Genomic DNA, 19,528 nt, shown 5'->3' on the forward strand with positions numbered 1-19,528 from the left:
ATTTGGTAACCATCAAGACGATATTCACTTTTCCAATATTGACGTAGGTTGCAGATCATACTCTCTTATATGAATTACAATGTATAATTGTTAAATCGATGTCATAACAGAGTCAAAGTTGATAATTGCATTTCTACTAGCTTCTATTGTATCCTGCTTAAATTAATACTGGAGCTTTCTGGTAAACCTTAATTTCCTATGGGTATAATGTAAGGATATAATTAGGCAATATTAGTAAGCAAAGTAACTAGATAAGGAAGAAAATCAGTCGTCTTGTAAGACCCTCTTGGAATATACTGGTAATATGTAAATCGATACAAACAAACGTTTTGAACGATGAATTATTAAATATTGTTGGAGTTAGAAAAAAAAATCAAGAAGAGAAAGGTAATACAAAGAGTTTACAAAGAAAACATCGTCCTGAGGATAATAAAGAAAATCTACTCAGTTTATGTTTTTTTTCTAGTATTTGATGTCGATAAATAAGGATTTATAAAAAAAAACGTGATTTTTTTTCTTTTCTTGTTGTCAACTTCCAATTTTTGAATAGCAACTCACCATTTCATGAGACTAAATTATAGGCAACAGTAGTTGCCGTTACTCAAATCTCATAAATTCATTTAGAAGATACAAATCAAGATACAAAAAAAAAAAAAAAAAAAAGAGAGGGAATCGTATGACCCTAAAAAAAGCAAGGCAATGTGTGTCGACAGGTATGCACGAATCACCGGTTATTCGAATCCACAAAGCGGTCAGGCATCTTATTTAACAGTTTTCGTGATAAACCATTCACGCCAAATAGAAGAATCAATAAAAGATCGTGCAATAATGATACAGTAAAAGTCTATATCATATTTTCTTTATTTTTATTGACAGAAAAAAAATCAAAAAAATCATGGACAACAAACTAATTCAAAAATTAAGACCAACACAGTCAATAGTTATTTATATATCCTGACTGGCTATTTCGTCATGTCGGTTCCGTTAGACTTTAACATCTAACGATTTAATGCTGATATAACGACATTGCAAAATTAGGAGGAACAAAACGATACCTTCATCTCTTTAGATAAACACTACAATTAGAGAATCAATGAATGCAGAGTTTCTTAAATATTATCAGTATCTTAGATTTATAGCAAAATGGATATTGAAGAGAAATATGCCCAGATGATACTGATTCAACAAGTGTTTCTGCATTTTCTCTATTTTCAATGCGAAGTGCATAAAGATTTTAAGCTATCTGGGAAAATATAATTCTACTCAAGTGCTATCCGGAACTTATTTTACAAACGTTGAAAACGTCTCGTTTCAACCGTAGTGAAAGAGGGTTGATTTCTCTTTTTCTCATTTTGTTTGATAAATTTGTTATTTCAATATTGTATAATGTTGCTCTTGTTGCACACATTGTATGCCTGAGTGTAATAGTAATAATATACGTAAAATATTAACATTAATTGGGAACGTTTAAGACAAAAAAGATTCAAAAGCCAAATATAATATTAAAAAAACGTCGGACATACATTTTGAGATACAAACAACGATAAAAAAACAAAAACTGAAGGAATCGTTTGAAGTCTAAAAGGATCGAGGCATTGTGTCGACAGAGTAGGCGTCTCCAGCAATGCACACTTCACCCTCCATTCGAATCCACGAAGCGGTCAGGCATCTAAATTAACAGTTGTCGTGTAAATCCATGTACATCAAATACAAGAATTAATAAAAGGTCTTGCAATAATGATACAGGACAAGTCTATATCATATTTTCTGCATTTTTATTGACAGCTTGTAATATCCTTTTACATACACGAAATGATTATGGACAACAAACTAATTTGTATATGTTTAATATTAACTCAGTCAATAGTTGGCACTGTTTATAGTTCCTTAATTACATATCACGATTGTCCGTTTTGCAATGCTTCCATTTGACTTAAACATCTAATGATGCAATGTTGATATAACGACATTACAAAATAAGCAGTCCCTAAATAATATCTTACTCTCTAGAGACAAACAATGAATGCAGGGTTACCCATATATTATCAGTAACGCCGAATTCATGCAAAATGGTTTTTTGTTGGAAATATGCACAGATGATACTTATTCAGCGAGTATTTCTGTAATAACCCAAATTGGGGAAGTTTGAGACAAAAAAAGATTCAAAGCACAAATAGAATGTCAAAACCTTCTGAAGAAAATTTGAGATACAAAACCGAAATGATTACGGACGACGAACTAATTTGTATATGTTGAACACAGTTAATAGTTGGCATTTTAGTTCCTTATTGGCCATTTTCATAATGTTGTTTCCCTTTGACTCAAATATCTACGGGAGTAATGTTGATATAACGACAATACAAAATTGGGACTAAATAAACTAACTAAAAATTGTCTCAACCTCTTGGGAGAAATATTGAATTCAGAGTTTATAAAATATTGTTTGTCAGGCCGAATTAATGTAACGATGGTTATTTGTGGGGGAACTATGCATATATAGTATTCATGTAGGGAGTGTTTCTGTAATAACTCAATTAAGAACGTTTGAGACAAAAAAGATTCAAAAGCCAATTAGTGTGTCCAATAGTCTGAAGTCAAGGTTGGTTTGTGACATAGGTTAAAACACTTAGTACAAATGTACATACTAGTAATTATTCAAATTAAAAGTTTATAATGCTATTACCGTATCACTATTTACTTGGCTAGAGGTACACTTGATAACTAACAACCCGAGAGTACTGTTACTACATTCCGACAGCAGCGTTTCTGACAGTCCAACATCAGCGTTTCTGACAAAGTGGTAGATATATAAACATGTGATACCAGATATAGTGCGCGTGTCAATCCAATAATAGAAAAGTCAATTGCATGTACATGATGCATAATATGCAAGTACCAACCCGAAAACTGTATAAGGTCAACTTTGCTTGAGGGAGTTGTCACCATTTAAAACTTATAAATTTATAATGAATGACTATAGTGGATACATTATGTAAGAACGGATTCTTAAAAAAATAGATGTTTGTCTTGTTAAACTTAATTGTTTTAAAGTAAACCCGCCTCGTTGGTCTCCTTATAATCTTAGTGTAGAAGTGTTGAGATCAAACCCCAACAAGGTAAAAGCAATTATGTTATAATTGGTATATGCCGCATTTCTGCCAAATAAACGGAGTTGAAGACACATGAATTTTTCATTAATGATGTCATATTAGCAACCTGACGTAAAGCACTAATCCATTTATTTATTATGGATGAATATATAGTATGATCATTTAAATACGATACCAGTGATACAAGGAGGATCTATAATCATATTCAGTTAAACATCACGAACGAAATACATCAGTGGGGAAAAAAAAGTATTAACAAAAATATCTAACTCGAAAGTAGATTCAAAAAGGGTAAAGTCCCCGAAAACCCGACAAAATCAAAGGTTAATATCAACCATCCGAACGAATTGAAAGTAACTTTCATATTCTTGACTTGGTACAGGTTGTGGTACCGACAAGTACAACATATCCGTAGTCATAAGTGACACAATTAATCTTTTGTTTATAAATGTAATAAAATTTGTAATTTTCTGAAACTTTACTTGTTGGCCATTGTCTATAACCTTGTCCCTTCTTCTTTAATGAACAGTTCTCTCAGTTGCAATCATGCAGCAACTCTTTTTTCATATTGGTATAGCTTGTTTCTATAAACGTCGTGAAGCTTCATTCAAATGCAAGAAACGTGTTTTATTAAGCAACCATTGGTATTTTTAGTCTTTCCTTCAAAATTGCTTCGAAAGTAAAAAATATTCATCAACACAAAACATAGCTTATATTAGTATGCTTTTGTCTTATCAGATGCAATTTATAATAAATCCAATTAATTTAATATCCCTTGAGGAGACTTTATTAGCCATGGCTTTCAGATAGAAAATAAAATAATTTCTCAATAAACTAAAACAATGGAATAGAATCTTATCGACAAAATGTCGTGTTGATATACGCAATGCTATATATCAAGGCTAGGAAACCCATACATATTTCTGCAAGGATTTCTTTTATGATATATCTTTGAATCTAATTTGAAGTTCGGTATTTTTGTTATAACATTGTTTTTTCCCAGAATAAATATAGAACAGGCATATTTATGTACTGGAAATAGGAATACATAGACATTTAATACTTTCATTGAAGACTTTGCCTTAAAAGTCACCTCTTTAAAATGTATTGTTGTTATTCAATTTAATGATGTTATTTTTGAACTGCTTTGGGTTCAATCGAAAAAATCGAGCTCAGACAGGCAATTAAAGAAGATCAAATTTTTTATCTGGATTTCTCAAAACAATCAGATGAAATATTCCATATAATTCCACCTTATGTAATAATGCTGTATTTTGATTGGATGAGAGACATGGTTTTTTTTTACCAATTTCAATGTATTGAGATATTCTTTTCTCTGCCGGGGTATTTGTCATTAAGGAATTCCATGTGCCGGAGTATTTGCTAGCAAATTCCATGGCAGATGGGGAATACCATGTCTAATAATAACCCAATGAATTATTTCTATTCTAATAGGACAAATGTATGGTCATTCTAAATATACGGTTCCAAATGAAATATTTAGGATAAAAACATCATTTTTGAATTTGGAGCGAATGACGTAACTATTCCATGAACCTGTACGTCATAAATAAAACTCAACGGAAACGCATTGTCAACCGGTCATAAACATAAACTGGAATCCGCTTGTATTACACTTCACTCAAGCTGATGAACAAAGTGTAGTAGTCTAAAACCAGCTTATCATAAACAGGTAGATATATATACGGTCAGTGACTGTACATCAAAAATGATCAGAAATCATTATACGAGCAATGCAATTTGACTGCGTTAATAGCACAGCTGCAGTATATACAAAAATTATACATTCAAGAAGAAACTCCATATGATACCTGATTACAATAAACTTTCTGAGGTCAAGATGGATACAAATAACATTCGGTGGAATTAAACAATTATATCATGTTTATAAGGGGTATTTGCCAAAAATACCGGTTTCGAGAAAATCAAATTTCCCTCGCCTAACGGCTCTGGAAATGAGTACCTCTCAACCGGTATTTTTGGCAAATACCCCTTGTAAGCATGATATATTTGTATATTATTTATTAGCAATATTCTAGAAATTAGGTAGTAAACATTTAGATGTGCTGTAGCAGATGATTATGGAAATAACAACGACTTATCATCGATGCCAATATTTTATTCTATCATATTTCGTTTATAAATATAATAGCATTTTGTTTATTGTATAGATACCTGTCTATTGTTGAAGACTGCTTGATGACCTCTAGACATCTCTTGGTTATTAATGATGGATTGTTTTGGAATTGATGCACATCTCACATCTTTTAATTTTTATGCATATTGTTGTTATAGCCTGTCCTTACATATACGTCATGACGCTTGGTTGTGAAAACATCGTTTTAAATTAAGAAATATTTCTTTAATGTCATTCTTTAAGCTAAGTTTAACATGGATAAGTATTATATTTGTCAATGTCTTTATACTGAGCGTTAGCATCTTATCAAATGAAATTTGTTATACATCTAATTAATTTAATATCCTTTGAGGAAACAATTAGCCTTGGCTTTCAAATAGAAGTTTAAATAGTTTTGCAATTAATTAAAACAATGAGATAGAGTTTTAATTAACAAGAATTGATGATATTTATTCAAACCTATGTTCAAAGGCTTCTATCAACACTCATACTAAAATACTTTACTCTGATCTATTTTTGTCATGCATATTCTACATGTTGTTATGTAAAAAAAAAGGGTTTTTTTTCAAATTTTGACATAAATATATGACTCTTACAATCACTTTTGTGTCTGTCAACCCGTTTCATAATCGCTTTCTACTAATGTGCGTTCTGCTTTAATACAAGTGCTGCTGATGAAAGTGACGTCAGGCAGGTGCTTCGTGCACATCAAATTTCAAAACAAAATTGCCAAAAACGACTTAGGTATTCTTTGCCTCTGGTAGAACATCCCGAGTTTGTTCAAAATAAATTAACAAAATTATCGTATCAAATGATATTTCATATCAAAACAAATGTTCTGACAACTGGGCTGGTGACACACTTGCGGAAGTAACGTCCGCCATCAGTAGCATCGACCAAGTGATTTTAAAAACTCATCAAAGATACGAGGCTTATAATTTATTTCCCCAAACGCGAGTTTCGTCTACGTAAGGCCAATTAGTGGCGCTAGAATCAAAACAGTTGTAAGGCCAAATTAAGGATGTACTTAGGTCAGGTTTAGGATTTTTTGTCAGATGTTCGGACTCCTTTTTTTTCCCCTACGATACAGGGTAAAATATTTTGCCCCATAACACCCATTTTTCTTTTCATATAAGACTTCAATAGCTCATAAAAGGTCATTTAACAAAATCTGAGCAGATTCTGGATTTCTTTTCTTTCGATTTGAGACCCAAATAATACCAATGCAAACATAAGGCAAAAATCCGAGTCAGCCTTTTCCCGCCATTTTAAAAATATTAAATATCTCGAAAAGGAGCTCTTCTGACTTATCATGCTTATAGTATCAATTTCAAATTCTAGATTTTTTTTAATTTCACATAAGTACATCCTTAAATACGAAGTTCTTGTAGAGCACTGAAAAAAACGAAGTCCAAAGTTTCTATTGGATTCTTTTCAGATAATCAGAAAATTAAATTTCCCATCTTTGTTGTTAGCAATTGTTTAAATAGTTAGTTGTAAATTTGAATCTGTGTTGTAGCAAATGCTGATAAGAAATAAATCAGTTTGGCATTGATGGCAATATTTTATTTTATTTATAATGTGTGTTACTGCCTATCCTGATATACGTCAGGACGCTTAATTTAAATGAAAGACACGCATTTTATCAAACAACAATTGTTTTTTAATCCTTCCTTTATAATTGCTTTAAAAATAAAAACTAGTTATCAACACAAAACATAACTGATATCTTATCGGATGAAATGTATCATAAATCCAAATAATGTAATATCCTTGTGGAGACTTGAAACTGGAATGGCATTTTACAACAAATCTTATGTCAATTTCAATATTAACATAAACGTATCCAAAAAAAAAAACGGATTGACGAGTAACTGGCTTACACTTAGTGCTGACTGTAGCTTCTTAAATTTTGACTGGTGGTGTCCTTGTCGGAGCACAAAGTCTCTTTCCCTTTTGGCGTTTCATATAATTATGTTTTTGTCATTCCAATATCTGTCTTTGTCGTAAACTACTAACATAACTGTTAATGGGTACATCCCTGACTTTCAAATAATTAGGATTGAGCAATCCGTATAAAAGTAAATCTATGTAAGTACTTCGGACACAAAAAATATAATTCCATGACAGAGTTATGAGGGAGAACGACTAAAATCGACATAACATAAGTGTTACAGTCACCATCATGTATTGGCTGACCAATGCGATGTGTTAGTGTCTCAACTCGCAATCGACATGTTCTCGCAGTCTCGAAGGTTTAGATACCAGAATAATCATCTAATCTATCATTTTGATGACTGTGTCCTATACCCGAATGTGACATTTTGACTTGGTGTGTATTTACATGGCGGATGATGCATGCGTGGCAGACACAACGCATACCCTGTCGACGCACCCTGTCTCATTTTTTTTTTTTTTTTTTTTTTTTTTAGTTCATGCGATTCCTTTAGGTTTTGTTTATAACCTTGATTTGTGTAGAGAATTTATTAGACTTAAACATTTGTAAACTACTTTTGAAAAAATGTAATTTTACATATTGTGATGAACATTATATAGATGTAGATTTGGACAGTTATAAAGGTCTCGCTCATTTTAAAGTTCATGCGATTCCCTCGGTTTTTCTTTGTAACTTAAGGAATGACTGTAATATTTTTTCTGTCTATGAAGAAATAACATCAAAAATGTGGTGCACACTGAATAACCCGCGTAGCGGGTTATTTTAAAGTGTGCACCACATTTTTTATGTTATTTCGAATAGACAGAAAAAATATTACAGTCATTTCTTATAATTCAATTCTAAATTCCATTTTAAACCTGAGTAAACCATGAAAAAACGTTGATGACGTCACGGTCACATGACAAAATTATGTCTATGAGCTGATAAAAAAAACAACGTCAGCCAATCAGAAGACGCGTTACATCCAAAATTAAATTATCTTGATTTATCTTCTTAATTGATTTTTTCGATTTGAACATCGGTAAACTACTATTGCCTTGTTTTGAATACATTGTACACCCTTTCAGAATCGATGTTGTTATTGTCAAATGAGTGCATGCAGATCTCATATGAGCTTCTCACCAGTTTATAACTATTGACTTGTTATGGCCCTTGGACTTATTGAATGTCATAAAATAATGGGTTTTCTCTTCTTTTTTAATTACTTGCAGCAAATTATAGCAATAATATTGTGTAATGAGGTAGTCATGTGTACCATATGCAATATAATTGAAGTATTATATAGATTTTCCCGATTTTGTTATTATATCATATAAGGTTCGTACTGAACCAAGGCAAAACAGATGTGACGTGTTAATGGCAACAACTGATCTTTTTTCTATTTATCTAATGTTGTGGGGTGAAGGGGGTATGCCGGGTGCGTCCCAAATGAGAGAGTCTCTGGCAAGAGATAAGCAAACAGTACTACAGATACAATTATTTTCCTAAAAGAGAGGCGAAGGATACCAAAGGGACATTCAAACTCATTAGTAGAAAATAAACTGACAACGCCATGCCCAAAAGAAGAAAAGACTAACAGACAGATAACAGTACACAAAACAATATAGTAAAACCACAGACTGAGTAACACGAACACCAACAAAAAATTAGGGGAGATATCAGGTGATCCGGAAGGGTAAGCAGATCCTGCCCCACATGAGGTACACGCCGTGTTGCTCATGTGAATACAAACCCGGTGATATATCTATTTCGGTAGGACACATTCGGGGGAAGGAGACCAGATTGTAGTTGGAACATATCCGTCGTCATCTGTGAAACAGATATTCCATAACGGTCAAGCAACTTGTTATGGCTACCGTAAAATTTACGAAGGGATGATTTCAACTTCACCACTTAGAATTCTTGGTTTAATAGCTTCTTTGTGAGCAGCAACCCTCTATCATGTCTGTCAAGGAAATCATGATAGGAAACACAAGCCCTGGAATATCGTAAAAACCGGGAGATATATACTCCGTATGCAGGCGTTGCTGGACCTGTTGCTACATAGAAATGGTGAGTTCACACTTGGGAAGCTGAAATCATCTCTTTTGTCGTAAAGTTTTGTTTTCCACCGACCCTTATTGTCAATATCTAGATGTAAATCAAGATATGAGGCAGACTTAATTCTTTATCTCAAGTTCGATGGGAATGATGCGTTTAACATAGTCACCAAATGTTGATTTTTTTAGTGAGAGAACATCGTCTATATAGCGGAAAGTGAAATTAAAGGTTGCTGCTAACTTCTTGTCTTTCTTCCTAAGAAGTTCCTGTATGAAGTCAGCCTCATATGAATAAAGGAACAAGTCGGCATGAAGAGGAGCACAGTTGGTTCCCATGTGTGGCCAATTGTTTCTTGAAAAACGCGTCTTCCAAACGTAGCAAATATGTTGTCAATCAAGAAATCAAGTATCTTGATAATGTCAGTTTCAGAGAATTTTTTGTTTGAATCCGAGTGATTTTTTTTCCAAAGTAAGATTTATCTCTCCCTAAGACAAGAAAATTGTATCTACATAAGCCATTCTTTTTTATGAAACAAAGCATTACCAACTAACGGTTGAGTGTACAAAGAGAATATTATCTTTTTTTAATTACTTTATCATAGCCATTATTTAGCATTTGCATCCTCATTAATAATTACTAAGTACTCGTACTTAATGTCATGCACATACAACAATTTGTAGATGTTATAACGTAATTGAAAAAGTATTCCTGTGTCAAAAAAATGTCACCATTTTGTATAGCTATTAATACCATTGAATGGCTTAATAAGGAAACAATCAAAGCAAAACAATTGTTTCCCTTTTTCCCTATTCCGTGTTATTAAAGTTCACACGTTTCAATAACAAATCCGATTAATAACCTAGAGCAGTTAACAATCAACATAAAATATAATTAAACAATTGAGAGTTTACAATCAAAACATTTTTTTTTTCTTAATGGAAATATTTCTAACTTCACTATATTTGTTAGTTCAACTTTGACCTCACTCATAGTCCAAGAGCTTCAAATCTCGTTTGGTTTAAGAACAAAACGATCATTTGTCAACAACTTATAATGCACAGTTTCCGTTTATCAAAAGGTGCATATTTAAGAAGGACAAAACAATTTATCACCACAAAACATGGCTTGTAAAATTCGATTTAAACCTTATCAGTAGAGATTCATTTTTATAAATCTAATTAATTTCATATCTCTAGAGACAGTATATTAGATGTTGCGTTTAGTGGGGAGAAGATATAATTTCACAATAAACTAAAACAATGTAATTGAATTTCTATCGACAAAATGTCTAGTTTATATATCAAAAACTGTATATCGAGGTTCTTTGTTTCTTCAGTGACACTTATGTTTGACTTGAAACTCCCCAAAGCTACATTTGATTCTATTTCGCAAAACAATTCCGTTGAAATTTGCTCGTGGTTTCTATATAGCTAATTATCTATTTAAGAAAAAAATTGTTTAAACACTCCGGATACATTAGACACTTGGTGTTTAATGGTTTTGTTTAAGGCATGTATATAATTTGCAATTGTACATTTGGTCTTAAATATTTTTATAGTCGTTGGGCTGCTGGCTCATTTGTATATAACCAGAGTTTATATTCATATATATACACGGTTTCTTATGTTATTGTGTTTTCATATTTATTCATTTACGTGAATAATTCAGAAGTAATTCTGTTTTATCTTGATTGGATTTCCTCTCTGGTCAATCTGGATTTATCCGTAATGTTTTTTTTTTTTTTCTATAATCATAAATAGTCATTGAAATTTTAAAATGGCCAATGCGAAGAGGAAATAAATCCCTGAAGCACACAGCTACAGTAAATTTACCTTTTTTTATTTGCATTTTGTTTTTATTAAAACCACTCTTCTTTTTGTTGTAATAATAGCTACGTAAACCAATTGAATTTCTTCCCCAAAATTGTGAAAGTACACCAACACCCGAAAATCCAGAAAAAGTTTTCAAAACAAAAAAAGAGCGGAACGTTGTCAGATCCGTGTAAACGTTGCGTAGACTCATGATCTGTGTTTCAATCCGGTTGTATTTAAACAAAACATATTTTTCTTTCATCGTAATTTTGCTTAATTATGAAATAGTCTCTTCATTATGAAATAATCTCTTTATTATGACATAGTCTCTTCGTTATGACAAAAGTCTCTTCATTTTGACATAGTCTTTTCATTGTGACATAATCTCTTAACTATGACATAGTTTCTGCATTATAGAATAGTATCTTCAAAGATACGATAATGGTAAAGAAGAGATTAAATACTGTTTTAATCAATAACACAATATGCCATCGTACTTTCAAATTATATGTAAACAGTTTAATGTTTAAACATAAATCATTCAAATAAGTCAATATAACAACTAGTGATATCAGAGTGACTTATTTATCCTAAATAAAAGGAACAAATGTGCATGCTATTTTGATATTAAGGTTTCAAATGACTTTATCAATAGCGTAGTAGTAATAGTAATTATATTGACGTATGTGGCATGAGAGTAGTATATCGAATTTGAGTAAAAAAAAAGCAGTGACAACAACGGAAGAAATCGCACGAAGTCAAGATGATGCGAAACCGGTTGAGAAAAGGTAAATATCCCATTTGATCAATGCATCATCCGCCATTGGTATCCAAAATTTTGCGATTGAAAAAAAACGATACAATTGGTGAATTAACCGATTGGTTATCATAAGATTTAAGACATTGGAAAACATTTCTACTGTTACAACGATCGAGTATATTCACTCAATGTTGATCATTCAGGCACAATATATAGTTTCAATTGACGCAATTTAATCAAGAATTAGTTACCCGACTGTCGTTGGCATGTTGGAGGACAAAGTGCACAAAGTCCTTCATAAATCAGCTTAATTCAACTTGTCATCGGAATACTGCCCGCTAGATTTTAGAAATTGCTGTTTTCTGAACAAATTTAATGTATTTAAGCCTTGCATAATTTATCACTACGATCTAAAAAGATTCTTTTGTCAGACTTGCTTGTGTCACACGTTTCAATTTGGTTAGTCAAATACGAAAAACAACCAGTTGCACTTCCGGCATTGCGGCAAAGGGAAATAACTTCAAATCAGATTACGTCATATCAAAAACTATCATTAACGTTAATAGTGTCGACCATCACTTACTAATGTTCCCATTTGTCTCTTCAATTACAAGTTTGCAGGAATATTATATTTCGAAGATTGATCAAAAGTTTCACGGAATCTCCAGAAAAAAAGAGTAAATTGGTTTTAAAAAAACAAAGAGGCGGAAGACTGAAAATAGATGATGACAAGCAAACGAGATGATTTATTCTCATCTTTGATAATATAGGTAATCGGATATCGGAATCTAACCATTATGTCTAGTTTCGTTTTAAACATCAATTCAAATTGCGTAATAAAATCAAAAATAAACTTTCGACGCAACGTTTTTCATGTTTTTAACTTTTAATTACATCATCATATACTTTACACTTGTAAAAGAAATTCAATTCTAACGCATCCAAATCTTTACTAATTTATCGTCTTAGATTTTGAGATAAGCCAGTCCATGGAATAAAAGAGGAAACCACTGAAATAAACTAAATAACAATAAGATTTTAAAAACATATATTTTTATTTTATCCCCGACCTCGTCCCAACTTCTCAATCGCCCAAACTTAAAGTTCATCACTTATACACAAGAGTTTAGTCTCGCCACTTTAAGACTAGTTTAATTTCTAGTGATAAATTCAGTTCCAGGATGTATTAAAGTTATATTGTTGAGATACGTTTTAAAAAGAGGCGAAAGATACCAAATGGACATTCAAACTCATATGTCGAAAAAAAAAATGACAATGCCATAGCAAAAAACGAAAAATTGTAAAAAGACAAACAGCAGTACTGTAAATCCAGAATTTATTGCGAGGTTTTTATCAATGCAAACAAGACGACTGTCAGAGTAAGTACCGCAATAATAGGAGATTCTGATATCGGATATATATATCTGTATGAAGCTTTTCCTGAAATCGAAATAATAGGAGATTCTGATATCGGATATATATCTGTATGAAGTTTTTCCTGGCATCGCATTTTAGTTCAGTCTTAAACAATTGCAATAATAAATGCACGTTATAATTTCTGAATTTACAGTATACAAAACACATCATAAAAACACAAAGACTAAGTAAGCAACACTAACCCAACCAAAACCCGTGGTGATCTCGTGTGCTTTGGAAGGGGTAGATCCTGCTCCACATGTGGTACTAGCGTCAACTTCTAATTTATTAGAATCCCTGTTTTATTCTTGTTTTTTTTATTTGGTTTGCGAGTTTTTTAAGAAGGCTTCGGTGCTTAACAAAGAATGCGCCTACTCTGTTTTCTATTGAACATTAGTGTATATAAAAACAAATTCACTGTCTCATAAATGAGGGAGAATATAACACGAGGGAAACCAAAACCCTCCAACCGAAAAACAAAACAAAAATAAGAATAGAAAACGACAAAATGTTTCCAAAATAACCCCACACAAACAGGAGTAATCTTGGGTGCTCCAGAAGGTTCAGCAGTTTTTGTACCAATAGCAACATACATATCTTGAATTGTGTGTAAACCGAATAGCAAAACACCAGCACAATTGGAAAGGAAAACATGATTTTACACATTATTTTTCTCAAAAATTAAAAATATTTGTCACCAGAATGAAGTAATGATATCCATATAAGGGGGTCATGATGGGGGTTCCTCCCCTTTTGTATTCTCTGATCTTTATTTGTATATATAGATATAAGAAGATGAGGTATGAGTGCCAATGAGACAACTCTCCATCCAAGTCACAATTTATAAAAGTAAACCATTATAGGTCAAAGTACGGCTTTCAACACGGAGCCTTGGCTCACACCGCACAGCAAGCTATAAAGGGTCTCAAAAATTACTAGAGTTAAACCATTCAAATAGGAAAACCAACGGTCTATCTATATTAAAAACGAGAAACAAGAAACACTTATGAACCACATCAACAAACGACAACTACTGAACATCAGATTTCTGATTTAGGACAGGTGCAAATAATTGCAGCGGGTTTAAACGTTTTAATGGTAACAAACCTTCACCCTTATCTGATCAATAGTGTAACATCACAACATAGAAAGACACACTATAAAATATCAATTGAAATGGCTTAACTCAATCAAAAGACATATTACACAAGTGAACATAACTGAACGAATACATTTGATCTAAGATATATTCTGTAAATCCCATCCAGATCCTTATAACTTGAATATTTTTCTTTGTAAGCGAAATGTATTGTTTTTGTTTCAAATAAAATTTAGAAAGGAAACGGGGAATGTGTCAAAGAGACAACAACTCGATTAAAGAGTAGAACACAGCCCATTGGGCACCAATGGGTCTTCAACACAGAGAGAAAATATCCCACCCGAAGGAGGACTTCAGCTGGCCCCTAAACAAAAATGTATACTAGTTCAACAAAAATGGACGTCACAATAAACTCCGAAACATATAAATGAACCAAAATTAAAAAAAACAGTCAAGACTAAAAAAGGCCAGAGGTTCCTGGCTTGGGACAAGCGCAAAAATGCGGCGGGGTTAAACATGTTTTGTGATATCTCAATCCTCCTACTTGCCTTGTTTACTTTTTGTGAAAGAGGAATATGTATTGATTCCTGAAGTATTCTAAGGAAAGAGACCAGTACCTGCTTTCATCTACGTCGTTTGAACGTTTGTTTCATTGGCAATCATACCACATCTCCTTATTCTTATATTCGAAAATTGTTATTAATTTTCACATTTTGCTAAAGGATCACATGCTTTGACACTGTACAATGTCGAAAAATCAAGGCTCATTTATTTTTTTTCTTTACTCTACAATTTTTCTTTACTATCTGAAATTTGAAAAGGTTGCCCCTAAGCACCTATAAAATGGACCTCATTGTCCTTAATTCTATCGACTGCTTTCATCTCGAAGGTTTTTTTTTCAAAACTTAAATTAAGTTTAAATTTGTTGTATAAAATCAGCATCACAACATACCAATTGTTACATTTGTTTTGTGTTTTTCCCAAGTGTTTTCTGTTCGTTTCAAGACTTAGTGTTTTCTGTTTTGTAACAAGTGCTTTGTGTTTTGTTACAAGAGTTTTGCTGTGCAAGTGTGTTTGTTCACTTATCAATATACAGATTTAATTTCTTATTTTGACGCTTTGATTAATTTGATGGTTTTCTAATTCAAAGCGGTACAAAAAGAATATATCTTAGGGTCTAATGGGTTTACATAATTCATTTTTAGATGTTAATGGCAAAACAAATATGGACCAGAGAGAAATAGTAAAACAATTAGAAATTGAGTATAATCTGGGTCTTAAAAGTAAATAGACAATATTGGACAAAAATATATAGAAAAGAAAAAATACCTAAGAATCAAAGAATACGGAAATGAGGAATCCCCCCAATCTTTGAAATGAGCATGAAACGGAAATAATTTACAGAGGGATGGCCAATACGGAACACAGAAAAGGGGGTGACTGCCACAATGAACATATATTAAGGTGGATAGCTTCAAATAATTAACCTACTCTTTACAAATGGTGCTGGAAAAGCACCTTTCATGCATGAAGCGTGGCACTATCCAGATACAGGTTATAGTTGCTGGAAAAGCACCTTTGATGCATGGAGCGTGGCACTATCCAGATACAGGTTATAGTTGCTGGAAAAGTACCTTTGATGCATGGAGCGTGGCACTATCCAGATACAGGTTATAGGTGCCGGAAAAGCACCTTTGATGCATGGAGCGTGGCAATATCCAGATACAGGTTATATATAGGTGCTGGAAAAGCACATTTGATGCATGGAGCGTGGCACTATCCAGATACAGGTTATAGGTGCTGGAAAAGCATCTTTGATGCATGGAGTGTGGCACTATCCAGGTACAGGTTATAACGTGCAGTTAGGTTGTGTATTTTCTCTCTAGACAACCAAGAGAGACCCTAATGGATAGAGACGAATAACCCTGTGCCGCAGTGTCTTGGTCCGGTTTTTACAAAAGTAGGTTCCCTTTTGGTATTGTTTTTATTTGTAATGTACGTTGTGAACGGATACACTGAAATTAAAATTGTAACCCCGAACAAATTGTCTGGTTTTGGCAATCTTATCTTCAAGAATATAATTTTTTGAATTCATCTGATTTGAAAACATGTACTTACCCCTGGTAAAAGGACAATCTGTTTCTGGAACCTCCATTGTATCGAGAATACCTTTCGGAATTCGTTTGACTGGTACTTTTTCTACTTTGATCCTATGACAAAACCCATCATTTTGTAATTTTCGACACACTCGGAGTTCTGCATTGTTAAGCGTAAAATAACGTCCACATTTATAAAATACTTGTAATTTTGGAATCTGTCCTTTATCCTTGTAACTTTTAACTTTTCTTTCTAAATCTGTCTCTGTAAGTAAATCTTCGGATTGATTTTCGACGTTGGTGTAGCAAATATTTAAAGGAGAAAGGTACATTGTAGTTTTTTTTTAAATGTATTGTCCTGGTAACCAATAATACTGAATCGTTGGTATAAAAAAAAATGTATAAATTTTATCATTTAACGGGGTTACTTAAACATTTGGTCATTACAGACGTCCAAGGTCCACACAAACATTTCACATTTCCGAATTAGTTCTAATTTTGATCTCTTTACTGTATTCTAATTCTCTATTTATCATCCAGAAAAAAAATAACTATTTTACTTATAGCATAAAAAAGTAAATCAACTAGTATTTAATATGATTCCGCGCCTCGGGTGAAAAATCGGATAATTCGGAAAATATAATCCATTGTTGAGACAAAGCTGCTTTCTCTTTGAAGATGATTTGTGCGTTTAGCTTGGAATACCAAGAAGTAAATCAATAGCTTTGAGCGACTCAATATTCCTGGAAAAACAAAATATAATATTGTTCATATCTATATTATGATATTGCAATAAGCTTTAGGTGAGAGAATGATATATAAGTTATTAGCAGTACTGATGAACATTTACATGCAATGCCTATAGACGTAACTAATCAAATGAATATACATGTAATACTATACATAATTGTTTTTGTTTACACTTATATCTGCGAAAATTGATATTCGCCAATAAAAAAACTTACAATTTCCAAATGATCGCGTCTAAGATTCTGTTGGGACCTAAAGCACGAACAAATATATTTATAGGAACATAGATTACTTTTATCTATATGTTTAAAAGATAAACAATATTTATTAACGTTTGATTCATTGTCAGTAGACTGCAGCTAAAGTGTTCAATACAAATGCTCAGTAGTAAGAGGAAAATAAATAACACTTAAATGTATTTTGTGATTTGTACAACAGATGGTTTCCTTTTTTTACTTTGAAGTTTAGGTCGGGCATTTGATAAAGAGCGAGTCTAATTATCCGACTAATCAGTTCAGAAGTAATTCAAGCAGATTTTTTGTTTAATTATAGATATGACTGCATAATGTATGATGCTACTATTTTTTTATTGACTAATTAAAAAGTATACGGGTTGTTTTTTCAGCAAAACATAAGCAAAGGTCAATGCGACAACAGCCCATCAACAAAAAGACAAAAAAGACTGATGCCAAACATCGGTTACTGTGCAGACTATGCAATGAAGGACTAGCAGTCCACACACAATAGTATATAGACATCATGCTTAGAAACTAGAAACATAGATTACTAGTGGATTATATGCTGCTTAATGTCCAGCGGCAAATATTTCATTATCTACTATTCAAGACGAAAACATGTTAATTAGAAACGAGCATGCTGGGTTGGATATTCAACGTGATAGCTCACGGGATAACTACTGAAACAAAAACAACTTCAAGCTAGTTCTAGATATATATATATATATATATATATATATATATATATAGTGTACCATAGTCTTGAACTCTCATGACTTGTTATAAAATCATAATTGCTACAAAAAAAAATCTATTCAATCTCACTTTCTGATCAATGTGAAACTTATGAAATATCAGAACCGTCTCAACTTACATTCATTTTTTTAACAGGAAGGCATATCGCCCTACTCAGGCACATTATTTTCTCTGTTACTCTAACAGTCTTTGGTCTTATTCCTAATTGCCGCGTGCGTGTCGGAAGAACTATATGTACAAATATTTAGTCTTTTTTGTAACATTTAAAATGTATTTTATGTGTGTACAGACTTACCCTGAATAGAATTATAGGTATGCTATTAAAAACCTTAGTAACAATTACATATAATTGCTACATTCCTTACTGAAACAAAAACTACTTCAAGCTAGTTCTAGATATATACATTGTACCATAGTCTTGAACTCTCATGACTTGCTATAAAGTCCTAATTGCTACAAAAAAATCTATTCAATCTCAGTTTCTGATCAATATGAAACTTATTAAATATCAGAACCGTCTCAACTTACATTCATTTTCTAAATACTGTATAAAGCCTTAATCCATTCAATCTATGATACATGAGAATCATATATACTCAACTACTAAAGAAACGCACATGTTTGGTTAATTTCCTTGAGTAGAAATTTCCATTGCATAACCATTTGAGAAGAGATTGAAATGAGTCAAAATTTTCATACAATACTTGTGTAGTTAGTAATAAGCAACGAGTTTTGTGAAAATGATTCTTTCAATGTGCAGTGTAGACTTCTACAAAAAAAAACATATTCCACCTTATACGAAAAATTTTGTCAACATAGGCGGATCCAGGGGTTGGGGGGCCCCCCTTTCGTGGAAAAAATGACTGTAGCGGGCCCCCTCTTATGGCAGTCAGTGGGACCCTTATAAAAAGTTCTGGATCCGCCACTGGTCAAGTTAAAACTGCATGCAGTCGCGTGTATCATTGCACCTCGAAACAAGGAAATTGACTTTGATATTTTTTTTATTTTTTCATCGATCTTTTGTATCATTAAAACTAATTAATCTCAGACTTTTTATTTTGACTTCTTTGGGTGAAATCTCCTTTGTCACGAAAATTTATCTGTAATCCAGTGGATTAATTGCAATGTTAAGCATGAAATTTACTAGAGTTTAACCAATGTTTCGCAAAAACAAGAAATCATATAACTACTTTATATTGGAAAAAGACTTAGTGGTCAGTTATTTAAGTTGTTGAGTATATAAGTTGCTGACCGTGAAAAGTTCGATATCTTGTAACTGTAATTCAATTAACCAACAAATTGGTTATTGATATGGATAATTACTCGATATTGATAAATC

At 32.5% G+C, this 19,528-nt stretch overlaps 1 protein-coding gene across 1 annotated transcript in view; it reads right to left on the reverse strand.

The window, feature by feature from the left end:
* The window catches only part of LOC127709674 (uncharacterized), a 36,361-nt gene extending 19,447 nt beyond the window's left edge, over positions 1-16,914 (reverse strand). Inside the window, exon 1 of the mRNA XM_052215310.1 lies at positions 16,470-16,914. Coding sequence (XP_052071270.1) covers positions 16,470-16,779 — 310 coding nt within the window. The 5' untranslated portion in view covers positions 16,780-16,914. The remainder of the gene's footprint in view (positions 1-16,469) is intronic.
* Between the last annotated feature and the right edge of the window lie 2,614 nt (positions 16,915-19,528).

This window comes from Mytilus californianus, unplaced genomic scaffold, assembly GCF_021869535.1.
Source record: "Mytilus californianus isolate M0D057914Y unplaced genomic scaffold, xbMytCali1.0.p SCAF_7, whole genome shotgun sequence".
NCBI classification, from domain to species: domain Eukaryota; kingdom Metazoa; phylum Mollusca; class Bivalvia; order Mytilida; family Mytilidae; genus Mytilus; species Mytilus californianus.